General features: G+C 47.3%; 1 protein-coding gene across 2 annotated transcripts in view; it reads right to left on the bottom strand.

Moving 5' to 3' along the window:
* Window positions 1–13,555, bottom strand: part of LOC138580165 (C-type lectin domain family 2 member L-like) — a 518,366-nt gene extending 504,811 nt beyond the window's left edge. The window contains exon 1 of one of the 2 annotated variants that reach the window (XM_069650495.1): window positions 13,061–13,555. In XM_069650495.1, the coding sequence (XP_069506596.1) occupies window positions 13,061–13,427 (367 nt within the window). In that variant the 5' untranslated portion in view covers window positions 13,428–13,555. The remainder of the gene's footprint in view (window positions 1–13,060) is intronic. The other variant, XM_069650494.1, reaches the window with a different exon arrangement.
* Window positions 13,556–14,317: the final 762 nt, after the last annotated feature.

Here is a 14,317-nt window from a genome sequence, read left to right as displayed (position 1 = left end):
CCGCTCCTGCAGCCTTTATTTATGGAACATTGGGGGAACTGTTATACCGTCACCATTCCATTCCTTCGCCAACTCCCCACGGCCAGTCATGACATCACCATTACTCCGACAGGCAGCATAACCATTGAAGCTCCGTGTTCCCAACCGCCACACGCTAACAGTGTGAGACTGGGACCATTACACATTACCCATATCAGATGCAGGGTGAGGGCACATTACGTAATATGCCACGAACAACACAGTCCACTGACATTTCTCATGTTATGAGCTGCCCATTGCACGGTCCCACTCCTGATACTGGACAGCCCATTGGGAACATTTAAATACTTGTCGGAGGCATGCCGCCCTGGTGGGGGGGGCTTTGCTGGGACGACCGATTCCTCGGCCATGATTAATGGGTAACCCTTTCACATATGATTTCTTCAAGAAACCCCCCATGACCCAGCTCCATTCCCCAGATAGCCTTCACTATTTGGGGCTTAAGCATTGCCATCCATGTGCCCCTCCCCCTTCTTTGCTTTCTGGACAAGTTCCTTCTCCTCTAGCCCAGGGGCACAACTCTCCTTGAGGGTTATTAGTAGCCGGTCCCAATTAACACATGGTCAACTGCCAGTTCCTTCCCCTGCTCCCTGGGTGATGGGACTTACTGGTTCTGGGGGCGATGTTGTCCTTCTTGGAGCTTGTCCTTCCTGCACCCCCCCCCGCAGCAGGGTCCTTCAGTGATTTCTTCTCCTTGTAACGTAGGTTCCCTTTTTCCAAGACTGTCTCGTCGCCCATGAAAAGATGCTGACTCCATGCTCTTTATGTTTACTTCTTGTAAGTTTATTTCAGCTTTTTAGTTACAGTTCCACATGAAGACATATAAGATATACATATAGGACAATAGCTTTGACAACACTGGCTCCCATCACCCAGGCAGGCCAGCTGTAACTGCCACCACCGAGAACTCTCACAGATAACATTCCATCATTCACTTGTCATCATTCCACGTGACATCACTAGCTGCACACTTCAGACAAGCACTACACAACAGATACCATTACCACTCAGTGTAACCAATCCACTGGTAACCAATCCACATTCGGCCACTCCCTAACTAATCCCATTTCGAGGCGCCCTATTCGAGATTCATTGCAGAGTGGTGAGACGCGCAGCAGACCACGTACGTGAGGAAACTGTTACTCCATTGTGCTAGTGACCGCAGTTTGGACCAGAGGCACGCATATATCTTTTGACAAAGACAGACTGATTAGACACTGCATAGCAGACCACGAATGTGAGGCAGTTGTTACTTCGGTTTGCTAGTGATTGTGGTGTCAACCAGAGGCCAGCCCTCGGGATTGTGCAGTGGTCCGCATAGGTATTACAACCGCTGTACTTGTAACAAGAATATAAAATGACATAAGATTGTTAAGACCCTGCATAGCAGCTCAGCCCAGAAGTGATCAAATCGCCTGAGCATTTAGGATTTGGCCCACAGATTTGAACGACCTCCAAGATAACAGTTGGAGATGATGTCTCCTACTCCATGTACCCTGAAGTGAGGAATATTGTGTACTCAGCGTCTGTCCTGAATAAGGTTGGGATAATGGAGGGCTACTGAAGCCCAGAGAAACTAACTGAAACACATGTCGACTAGCATTATCTGTTGTTTAACAGATAGAGACATCCATACAAGAAAAGTGTGTAAAAACATTTTGTAAATAAATTGTGTTTATAAGGTCATATACATTATGAAACCAGTTGTCAATATGGATGAATAGGAATTGTTTATGAATGGTTGAGTGTGTGTGTGCGATGGAGAAAACTGAATGAAGTTTTTAACTACTATGTGATCGATTCATGATTGGTGAAAACCTATGTTGTTCTAGTACCACTAAAGGATTGTTTAGAACTTTGAATACATTTGATTTCTTGTGTAAAAATATTCAGTGATTAGTCTCTTGCCATTCTCGATCTAACGGTCCATTTTGTTGTATATATCTAACGGAAATCCTCCTTTGAGAGGCCCACACTAAGGATGGCCTCTTCCATGAGTCCACATGCACTATTGTTTGCGTGGGTAAACCCTTGCAAGCAGGCTCCCCTTTCCTATGGCCCAGCTCCTTACACACGAAACAAACTTAGGGTGGTGAGAACGCAGGTGTCCCAGTGTTAGGGGTGCCTGTGCTCTTCTTTTCGGTGTGCACGGTTGAAATAGAGTTTGGGGGTTTCCCTTTGCTCTTTTGGGGACCTGACTTTGAATAGGATTGGGTTGGACCTTTGTCCATCCCATCCTTGTTTACTTTTTTGTCTGCTGATTTCTCTTCCGGTTTGGGTGTGCTCGTCTGAGCCTTTTTCTGGACTAGAATACTAACAAACCTGTCGGCAGCCTTTGCAAGCTCCCTAGGATCTGTAATAGTCTTGTCCACAAGATGTTGGTGTAGGTCAAACTCACACTTTTTCAACACATGCTCACATCCTTTAAATTTGTCATCTTTGTTACCAGTCATCCACCCGCTCAGGCATTTCAACGACACGTGTGTGAATGCTTCAAATGTCTGCCCACATTTCTTTCCGAGCTCTCTGAAGCTCTTTAGATACTGTTCTGGAGTTTTACAGATCTTCCTAAGGAGGGCTGCCTTCATGCTTTCATAAACTGGTATTTCCTCAGGAGTAAACTGAAGAATTGCATCAGTCCCGGGTGTCGGCAAGCAACTCATCAGGGCTGCAACCCCACAGTACTGCATCCACCTCCTGCAGCTGGAATGCCAGCTTGAGCACTTCAAACCAGCCCAAAATATCTTTCCCCACCTCATAAGCCTGTACTAAATCTTCGGGGATGTGCCGTCGGGGCTTATCCCGGGCCCTTTGGTGTGAGCCACTACTGCTGTTCTCGCTAGAGGCGGATCTGTTAGCCTCTTTCTGCTCTTCAAGCGCCAGCTTGCACAGCTCTATGGTGACCTTGTCCCGCTGTTTCTGTTCCTCTATCGCTAGTCTCCTCTCCTCGAGCAGGAGCTTCCTAGCTGCTACCTCATTTACAGCAGGAACAATTACTGGGCCACTTAGATAATGTGCTGAGGCCTGGGACATGCAGGATGCTGCATTAGCCCCTGTCCTCACTGACACTCTCGAGTTTAGAGAAACCACACTTGGCCCCAGGAGGGATGACTGGCGAGAGACACTGCTCATGCGGTCATCCTCGTCATTTACCCCCTGCAGAAGGTCTTGTCCGTTCGGGTACCCTGGCCTAGCCCCTCCCCTGCGGTCTTCTCCCCAACCGCCCTCGCTTCTACCGGTTAAGTGCGCTCCACAAATTAAACTGAACTAAACCGAAGCTTGGAGGCTGGTCAGCAACTAAGGTTTATTAACCTTAGTGCTGTGCGGAAGTCCCCTCTCTTGACATAAGACGTGCAGGACATCCTTGGTCATGCCTTTTATAGTCTCCATGTCAAGCTCCATGACTATTACTATTACCAAGCAGTGACTAAACGTTGCCTGCAAAAGTACGTTTATCGTTGGGTGACTAAGCTGTGCGCAAGGCTCCAACCGACCTGATCGCTTGCCACCAATATGACGAATCAACTTCCAGGGCACCAATGGTCCAGGGATGAATATCGGTTTATAAACCATCAATCAACCGCAACCTTTAGTACACCAGAAGGGATCCGAACAGATTGGAATGCAAGTAAATCATAAGACCTCCTTGTCCAATTTTGGTAATGTGGACAGAACGGCAGGTTTATCTCTGCAAGGTCATGGATCGTTAGTTAGTTGCAACACAGCGAAAATACAGTTATTACCCAATGATAAAAGGGACTGTCCAGTCAAGGTTGTATACAAATATCTACTTTATTATTACTACAACAGACAGCTCTAGCACGCTACAATTACAACGCACACTGTAAAGGAAAACCGAGGACAGACAGTTTTACAAAGGAAAGGGATGCACTCTGGATACCGACAAGAGGGTAGTTGGTAAAGTAATCATTCTTATAGTTAAGATTATTTAGTTTCAACAACAAAGGGGCAAAGGGTCGTAACTGTCTCTAGTGGCCTTCCGAGAAGGTCCAAAGGTGCAGAACCACAATGTCCCTGGTGCTGAAGAAGTTCTTGGTGCTCGAGAGTGTTGAGGCGGTTTCAGGGTGCTTTGCAGCCCGTGAGATAGAGTTAGTGGCGGGAGACAGCTGCAGTTACCAGGCGGCAGGCAGTTCGGCAAGCGAGGCTGGACCGACGTCTGCAGGCTGTCCGGTGTGGTGGCTCGGGCCAAGAATCGTTCTCTCTGTGCTGGTTGGTGGATCTGGAATGCTGGTCGAGGCATCTCGGACGGCTCTGGTGACTGCAGCGTGACAACAGTCAGCGGTGCAGACGGATGCGGTTCGAGGACTCGACTGTCTCGAAATTGTCCTTAAAAAGATGGACGCTGAATAATGCTTCTGTGGCACTCCTCTTAGCTTCTTCGCAGGAATCGTGTCCTTTCAAGGTAGACGGTGCAAAGCTCAGGAGAATGATTGCAGGCAACAGCGTTGTCCTTTGTCCAGAGACTCTCTGGCACTTCCCAACTAGGAAGCTTGGGAAGCTTGCTGTCAGAACCTAGCAGGGCGCACTGTGTGCTGGCTGGGTATCAGTTCCGCGGCTGCTGGACAGGTCCTCTAAGTCCAGTATCTCCCTCTGTTCCCTGGGAGATATTTAGGGGAGGGATCTTGTATCCCTCTTTGAACTCCTGGCCTTCCTTCAGTGGTGGAAGATTTAAGGTAGACTGTACATTTAGCTCAGGTCCAAATGAGTCGTTCTTCTTACTCCTTCGGAAATCTTCAGGTGATCTGATCAGTGAGGGGCACAGCCCTCTTTTAAAACCAAACGGGCCCCAGTGATTGGTGCAGGTTAAGCCCACCTTAATGAATCAATCCTGAGTCCCCACCAACAATCTTCAGTGATGCTTCAGGTCAGAATCAGGGCACATGGCAACAGACAGGGGAAGCATGACAACATATACTTCTAAATCCCACCCATCTTCCTGTCTGCTGTACATCAAAGTGTTTCCCTAATTAACTGAGCCCTATGCAACGCTTGGTCACAACATGGGCCTCGTTTGAAGTAGGGGGTTGCAGGCAGACTTTCATCTCCTACAATTCACATACTTCCCTGCTCTGAAAGGAGTGGTTCCAGACAGGACATTCACTGCCCTTTCATACCAAGGAGGGGTGTTAGTACCAAGTTGACACATTGCATTACAAAGAGGGGTTGGTTTCTGGTCTCCATTGTCACTTCCTGCACCCAGGCCTTCCCTGAGGCCTGCTAATTAACATTCTTCAGTATTTGCCACCACCAGCAAGGTGTAACAATGGAGATGCTAATCTGTGTGGCCTTGAAATGCTAATCAGGCTGCCCATGGACAGAGGCGTTGATGTACCCACACATGTCAGGTGTCAGCTACACGTGATAGGGGAGGGAAGTGCTGGTAAACTGTGTCCTCCCAGAAGACATGACTATATTTCTGCTGTGCGGTGAGCGTGGAAAATATGTGCGGGAATGGCCCCACATGTTTTCCAGAGGTTGATTTCCGATCATACATTCTTTTAATTAAATAAAAAATAAAAAATCCCAGGCGAGCGTACTCTTCCTGTGCGGATGGTCGAATTCTTCACACTTTGTATATATGTTGTAATGTTCCGGTGCAGTGTGGTACATTCCGGCGGCTATCCTGAACCTCTGGGAGTCTGGGCATGTTCAGGAGAGCTAAGTGAGTTGGTTGTTATGGGAGGCTGACGAGTTCAGGAGAGCTGAGTGAGTTGTTGGTTATGGGAGGCTGACGAGTTCAGGACTGATGAGTGAGTTGTTTGTTGTGGGAGGCTGACGATTCAGGTGAGCCGAGTGAGTTGGTTGTTATGGGAGAGTGATGAGTTCAGGAGAGCTGAGTGAGTTGCTTGTTGTGGGAGACTGTTGAGTTTAGGAGAGCTTAGTGAGCAGAGGCGCATCTAGCGGTTGCCAGGCAGACAAATGGCGACCGGGCCCCTGTGCCAGGCCCCGCCCCTTCCAATTCCGTATGAACGACCATTAGATCCGCCTCTGGCGGCATCCCTGTGCAGTGGCACCTGCACTGACGCACGCCCTGGAGGTGGGGGCTGCGCCACAGGAAGACCCAGGACAGGCGCTGTCCCTAGCCCAGTGAGTCAGAGGTTCGGGGCCCAGCTCAGAGCAGGGGGAATTCATGAACCGCAGCAGTGCGTATGGCAGCTGCCTGGCTCCATGGCAGCACACGGGCTGCCATCAGGGGCCCACCTCGTTACCTCTGTGTCTCTCTATCTGAAATTTCTTGAACGCACAGGGACCTCTTGGCGTGGGGATGTTTTGGTGCGCCGTCGTGAACCTGCACCTGTAACATGAATCAGGTGCAGTTCATACAAGGCGGATGGACCCATACTCAAAGAGTATTGCATTACATTGTCCATATTATAAGTGGTGCTTCAATAGCCATGGCATTGTACATAAGGGATTTTTATAGCATGACCCTCAAGAGAGCAAGAAGCACTGTACCACAAAAAGTGAGAATAGAGGGCGTGGCTGGTGGGGAGATAACATCCCTTGGGAGGAAAGGGCTTGAGGTTATCGGCAAAGCAGGACAGCCTTTTATGGGCAGCACCACAAATGGTTGTCCTGCGTTTCTGGAGAAATTGTAACATCAAAGCAGGAACACGTAGGGCCTCATTACAACTCAGGCGGTAAGGGGTTTACGGCGCCGTAAACAGCGCCGACCCTTACCGCCTGAGTACGAGGTCCCTTAGCGTCATGGCGGATTTAACACCTGCTTTTAGCAGGTGTTAAAATCCATGGCGCTAAGGGACCATGGAGTTAATTACGCCACCGTAATTTACGGTGGCGTAATTAACGCCTTCCCCACTCCCATTATGCCCTATGGGGCAAAATGGGAATGGGGAAGGGAAAATGGGAAAATGGGGATTTACCGCCCCGCCAAGGTTGGAATGGGGCGGTAAGTCCGCCTACCACCATGGCGTAAACATAGTTTACGCCATGGTGGTAAAGTCACGGCCCAGGCGGTAACTTACCGCCTGGGTCGTAATGAGGCCCGTAGTGTTGTTAGGTATATTAATTTTTCACACACCGCAGTTCGTGGACCTTGGCACAAAGAGCCAGCAGCGTGTTGATTTTGCAAAAGTTGGGGTGCTCGGCTCATCTAACTGACTGAGGGGACACTAAAACCAATAACTGCTGACTATTTTGGAATAGGATTCTGTAAAGATAGGTAGCTCAGTGGGTGAATGAACCTGTGTGTGGCCTTCATGTCACAGGTTTCAGTCTGGATAAGGTGACTCAGCCTTTTACCCTCCTGAGATTCAAAAGATGAACGCTGTCTGTTTGGCAATATCAATACTGTTATGATGAGGCAGAGACCACATATATTAAGAGGTATTTATTTTAAGTATACGGGTGAACAACAGGCACTGCACCTGGCTCAACATCCCAACAGTAAAGTAATTCCAGAACTCGACATAGTTCTGGAATCCAGTAAATGAAAATACAACGTCATACAACGTCATAAAGATCTAACGGAGATCTTAACTCAACACATCTCTCTCCTTATACATATCAAACAGTTATGCCTAACGTTACTCACAACAGAAATCCTTGAAATGAATAGGCATTTCTTTTTACACTAGTTTTAGTGTCCATGACAGTGGCATGCTCGTCCACCTCATTTCTCTCGTGATGCATCTCACTTACCTCTCCTTCTACTTTCACATTATCACTCTCCACCACCACTCCATCATTCTCTACTGCAGAACATTTGACCAACCACCCTTTTGACCAACATTCACCTCCATCCACAATTACCACACTGGTGCAATCATCTTTGGCCCAATAAATTTGCTCTCCAGACACTTGGACCCACATTTGGGATTCTTTATCAGCACAAGATCTCCCACAGACCATTTCATAGTCTTGCCATTTGCAGCAGAGTCAAACCTATGTTTATATTCACTTTGTGCCTGTGTTATCAATTTCATAATTTCTTGTTGGTCAGCATTCACACACCCTGACAACTCCAACCAACCATGGCACAGCTTGGTGGCTGGCTGATGGCCCTTCAACTATACAAATGGAGAAACTTTAGTGATGGAATGAGGTGTGATGCAGTAACTCCACACCATCTCTTTAAATAAGCCTGTCCACAACCACCCTGAACTAAAATCCAACTGTATCCCTCCTTTCAGAAATCTATTTGCCCTTTCAACTAATCAATTTGCTCTGGGGCGATACAATGCTGTGGCACCTGATCTCTCCGAACAAAACTGGACCCCATTGTCTGTGATAATTTCAGCTGGGAAGCCCTCTCCGAAGAAAATACACTCAAGAAACGCTATCATTTCACTTGTAGTGGCTTCCCTCAAAGCTCTCCACTCTAACAATTTAGAATGGTAATCGACCATCGCCACCACAAACCTGAATCCATCTCCTAACCCCTGTATGGGACCCATGATATCCACTGCAACCTTCCTCCAAGGTTCACACAGAACCTGTACAGGAGAAAGCGGAATTTCTCTCACAACTTTTCTTTTTTCTCACTCCTCTCACACTCCCTACAGGAACGTACCTTCCTTTCCACCTCACTGTCCATACCAGGCCACCAATACGATTGCCTCAATAATCTTTTTGTGCCCCCCATGCATTTGTGACCTTGATGAGCTAAATTAACTAACGTACTTCTGGCTCCCGAAGGGGGAACAATTTTGGATCCTCTCCTTACCTTGCTACCATCTCGATCTTCTGAGAGACTTAATTCCTCTTTCACTTCATAAAAACAATCAAAACTCCTATCCAAAACCTCTCTGCCAGGCCACCCTCCTACAGTCCATTCCTTCACCTTAGATACTGTTGCATCTTCTCCATCTGCTTCAAACCACTCTGTTTTACTCCCAGCACTACTCAGAACATTGGCAATTATCATGTCCTCCTCTCGGATCATTCCTACAGAATCCCCCACCATCTCAACAGGAAGCCGAGATAGAGAATCAGCTACCACATTCTCTCTACCTGGTACATAGCACATCCTGAAGTTGTACCCAATCATCCACCTGGAGATCCTGGGTGAACCCTTCGCCCACCCACTACTAGTGATCAACTGCACCAGGAGTTTGTGATCAGTTTTAACTTGAAATTCTTGACCCCACAAGAAAAATTTAAAATGTAAGATCGCCCCAAACACAGCCAGGGCTTCTCTTTCTATCACAGAATAATTATTTTCAGCACCTCTTAAAGGCCTAGAGGCAAAATCGATGACATGCTCCTCCTTTCCTGAATCAACCTGACTAAAGAGTCACCCAAACCCAACAAACTTACATCCACTGATAGAACAGTCTTTCTACCACACACAAAACCACCCAAGGACGGTGCATTCCCAATGCCATCCTTTATTTTCATGAAAGCCACTTGGCACTCCTCCGACCAATTGAAGTTAACTCCTTTTTTAAGCATATTCCTCACAGGACTAGATATGGTGGCAAATTTGTTGACACATTTTTTGGTAGAACTCAGCCATACCCATGAAAGATCTTAATTGTTCTTTGTCCGCTGGAGCAGGAGCTTTGCGTATGCTCTCTACTAGACTGAATTTGGTAGAAACTCCTTGTCCTGAAATTTTGGCCCCTAAATACTCCACTTCTTTCACACCAATCCTGCATTTTGTTCCTCTGTACCGTGAGACCAGCATTCCTCAACCTTTCTAGCACACCCCTCAAAACTACATCATGTTCCCTTTCACTGTCAGCATACACTAGTATATCATCTTGGAACACAGCAACGTTTCTCAATACTTTCAACACTTCCTCCATCACCCTTTGGAACACCGAGACAGCTGAGGTCAATCCAAACGGCACATATATTAAGAGGTATTTATCTTAAGTATACGGGTGAACGACAGGCACTGCACTTGGCTCAACAGCCAACAGTAAAGTGATTCCAGAACTCGACATAGTTCTGGAATCCAGCAAATGAAAACACAACGTCATAAAGATCTAACAGAGATCTTAACATAACAAATACCTCTAACCAGGCAGCAGAGCCTGCTTTGGTGGGTGAGGACTGCATGAAGCACTTATTTATTTATTTATTATACCGTTCTTCATCTGTTTCTCTACCATCCTCTCACCTGCGTTCTTCTCCCACACCATCGCCCTTCCCCTTTATCCACGACTTCCTCTTCCATCCTATGTTCCATCGTTCTTTCTCTTAACTCACTTTATATAATCTTTCTCACTCCCGCTCCCAGCCTCCCTGTCTTTTTTTTTATTTCTTTCTCCTTCATTCTCATAACTTCATCTCACTTCTCCCTTCCCCCTCTGTGTCTCCCTTGCCCCTCTTGTTCCTCTTTCGCATCTCCCTTCTCTGGCACCCATTATTACTTCTCTTGCCTTTCATCGTATTACCCTTGTCCCCCCTCCCATACGCCTCAAAATGACTCTCTCTCCCTTTGCTTTTCTTTTCCTTTCCATCTAGCTCGCTCTCTCTTCCACTCCTCACTCCCCAGCTCACCGCCTCCTTCCCTTTCTTTCCTTCGATGCATGCTGAACCCTGAAGACGTGGTGTCTTGAGGCCTGCACTCTAGTCTTTATCCAGCGCATGCACAGTAATTCCTTGTATAACCTGCAATTCTTGAGTAGTGCTCTGACACTATTTGCCACTTTCTAACCTGTTGCTCACTAGTAGCCCACTGATCACTTAGTTGATGGTGCATCCATACCTGCCTTTACCATACTCGCTAGCCTCGCCCTACGGAGCTTCCATCGCCCATATTTCCTCAAGATTTTGTATTTTTGTGAAAAATGTCCAAAGTTGTAATTACAAACATTGGATCCAAGTAGACTTTTTAAAGCCCTTTTCCTAGGAAATTGTGTGCTCTACCAAGTAATTCTCTTTCCCCATTAGGCTTGAAACATGTTAATTTCCAACATTAGCTTCAGGCTTCATCCTCCAATATTACCATTGATAGCAAAGCCTGATGAGGAGGCCAGGCTGTTTCCAGTTAGTCAGACCCCTAGGTAACTGTAATAAAGACAACTTAATAGAAAATAGCATTTGTCCCTAACATTGCCATTGTGCACTTGTGACAGCAATTACCTCTGCCCACCCAAAGCTCTGCCTCCATGACTCACCCACCTAGGGCCCTGTGTCACATGCTGCCCACGGGGCCCTTTGCCTTAAATCTGCCACTGTTAGTGAGTTGGTGGTTATGGGAGGCTGACGAGTTCAGAAGAGCTGAGTGAGTTGGTTGTTGTGGGAGGCTGACGAGTTCAGGAGAGCTGAGTGAGTTGGTTGTTGTGGGAGGCTGACGAGTTCAGGAGAGCTGAGTGAGTTGGTTGTTGTGGGAGGTTGCGAGTTCAGGAGAGCTGAGTGAGTTGGTTGTTGTGGGAGGCTGACGAGTTCAGGGAGCTGAGTTTCTTGGTTGTTGTGGGAGGCTGCGAGTTCAGGAGAGCTGAGTGAGTTGGTTGTTATGTGAATGAGAGCACTGAGTGAGTCCAGTCACGGGCACAGCTCTGAGTGAGTCTGCATACGCAGAGATCACTGAGCTCGCCCTTCTACTTCAGGGGTAAAGCCTTTGTGTCCTTCCTTGTACACAGATCACATTTTGCCTGAGGAGAGAGTATGTGCCGAAACGCTGGCATCATGCACGAACTCTTAACAGCCGGGCCATGACACTCTTGTGCCCACTACCTTGCCTGCAAAGATGTACACTTAAAGTGGTATGCTGTAAACGTATGGCATTAATGGAGGGCTGTTTCAAATTGCAGCTAACTTCAAATGTTGGCAAGTCGACAAGTAAATGTTTAATGCATGGCACCTGTTATATGCAGCGACTTTCTCATTTCCCAGCATTATAACAAAACAGAACAATGTGTGTATTGCCATGCCTCTAACCTCGTACCGCGAACTACCCTGAACTGTGTGATCTTGAGCAAAAGACTTTTGACCCATTGACTTTGGCCCTAAGCCTTTTCTAGCTGATCTCCTCACTGTAGTCTCTCTTGTGCAATTGCCCTGAGTACTTACCTGTTGGTTTTGCCTAATTTCTAATAACTTTGTCTTTCCCTCCCTTTTAAATTGCTGGAGTGCCATTTTGCACCCACTTCATTTTGTGAGCTTAACTTGTCTGGAATTTAAGGAAAGTGGTGTGGTGTATTTATGATTGTGATTTTTAACTTGCTTAGAATAGTGAAATGTTATATAACTGTTGAGTAAATAAATATATATTCTTTTACTTAGAAACCTTGAGTCAGTGTTTGCCTGAATCATAGTCATTGCTGTCCTTGTGTAACTATTTGTACTGCTCACTTACTCTTGAGATAAGTCTGGCTGCTCCGCTACTGCTACCACTATAACTGTGTAGTACAGGCTTGTACGAAAGGTGAAATTGTACTGTCAATTGTAGTCCTAATTGTGTGTAGTGTTCCCAAAGGGTACTGTATATAATTCTGCCTAACACTGGCCATACTTTATTTTGTTATTTATTCTATTATCCCATGTATTGCACTGTCCCCTTCCCCTCCCCCCTGCACTTCCCCCTTCCCCCTTCCCATGCACTTGTGCGATCTAAATGACACTTGGCCTAGTAGGATCCTTGTCTGTCTTCCCTCTGATCCCCCTCCCTTGCCTCGTTGCGCCTTGAAACACTTGTGTATAGGCGCGTTATAAATGCCGTATCATATCATACTAAGCTACCACCTTGATTTTCTACAGGGCGAATGTTTCAATCCAACCTTCCACTGGTGTCGTTTCAATATAATATATCACGATATAATATCGGCATTAAGTCATGTTTCACAACGTTGAACAGCCCCGCCGTTTCCTCACACAACAATGCAGTCTGGGATTTGCAGTTTCATTTCCCTACTAGGCGGCTGGGCCTGCAAGTCCCATCACGCAAAATAATGTTGACTCGGAAAGAACAGCGTTACATAACTAAGTGACAGTTGTGTGCACCGGAAATGTGCAACGCCGTGACTTTTGATAGAAGCAACCTGGTTCGCAGAGGTTTGTGGGCTGGTGTCTGGCCCGGGTATCTTACCTTTTAGGGAACCCACATTTGGAAAGGTTCTCTGCCTCTTCCCTTCTTCGTTCTCATTGTCAGCAGACTTGGTCGCCAGCAGGTGACGCTCTTCTTGGTTCTCGGCGACCGAGCGTCTCTGTGGACTCGGAGGACAGCCAGGCTTGGTATTTATGGTCCTTCTAGCCTCAGGGCTCAGAGGTGCGCGAGGTGGTCCCGGGTCCCCAGATCCGGACTGAAGAGGACCAGCAGTGCTGAGGTTTTCTCTCAGCCTCCCGGGGGAGTTGCCACCGGAATCCCGCTGTAGGCTGCCTTTCTTGCGGCGAGGATTTGCTCCTCCGTGGGTAGGGCTATGCCCAGGGATAGGTGTTCCTTCTGGCTGGTTCATGGTGTGGCCTGCTCGCGCCCTGCCTAGGGCCCTGGCCGGCGATACGTGCTGCTTCTGACTTGTTAATGGCGCGTCTTGCTCGCCCCGTCCTCCAAGAGTTTGGCAACTATCAAGAAAGGCGAGGAGTGTCCCTTTGTTGCCTGGCAACTTTCTAAAGCGGAAGCGTTTGCTGCACTTTCAACTGAGTCACCCGCAGGATACTGTTTGAAAACAAGCCCGGAGCAAAGCCAAACCCTGATAATGACAGCAATGAGTTAAAGTGTATAAAAATACTTAGCGATCTATTTCCCAGGGCCCGCCACAACAGTATCAGAGATTGCCATTAAGTGTGCACATGCGCACCAATAGTGAGAGTCTCACCAAGAGCGAGATATTGCCATTAAATAGCCAGGTACTCTCCCCACTGCCATCACCTGCCAAGGTACTTGCCCCACCTCCAAGGACTGCCCTGCACTGCCCCAGCACCCTGTGTTGCTAAAAATTGCCATCGGGTGCCCGGATGCTTTCCAGCTGCTTACAATGGCCATCAAATGTTCAGAACGTTGCCTTTTGCCAATTGTTACAATTAATTACTCTTGCACTTGAACGATCATTGGCACGGGTTGCCATCAACTGGCTGGTACATGCGCCATTACTAAGGATGTCAATCAATTATAATTGCCCTCTTTCCAAGTATTGCCTTTAACTGCAGAGGTGCCTCTTCCCATTAAAGTTAAAGGTTTGCAATGAAACAGTCATGTCCATGCTCCAATTGCCATCAGGTGCACAGTACTTGCCCCGTTGCCATCAACTGAACCCAAATGTGCTCTATTACCAAGGATTAGCCTCAAATGCCCACTTCATGTTCCATTGCTGAACATACCCAGTAAATACCCAGGTTCTTGTCTTAG

The sequence above is a fragment of the Ambystoma mexicanum genome, chromosome 3p (genome assembly GCF_040938575.1).
Source record: "Ambystoma mexicanum isolate Mex_15411 chromosome 3p, UKY_AmexF1_1, whole genome shotgun sequence".
NCBI classification, from domain to species: Eukaryota; Metazoa; Chordata; class Amphibia; order Caudata; family Ambystomatidae; genus Ambystoma; species Ambystoma mexicanum.
The sequence above is the reverse complement of the archived record's forward strand: the minus strand, read 5'-3'. Positions and strand labels throughout refer to the sequence as shown.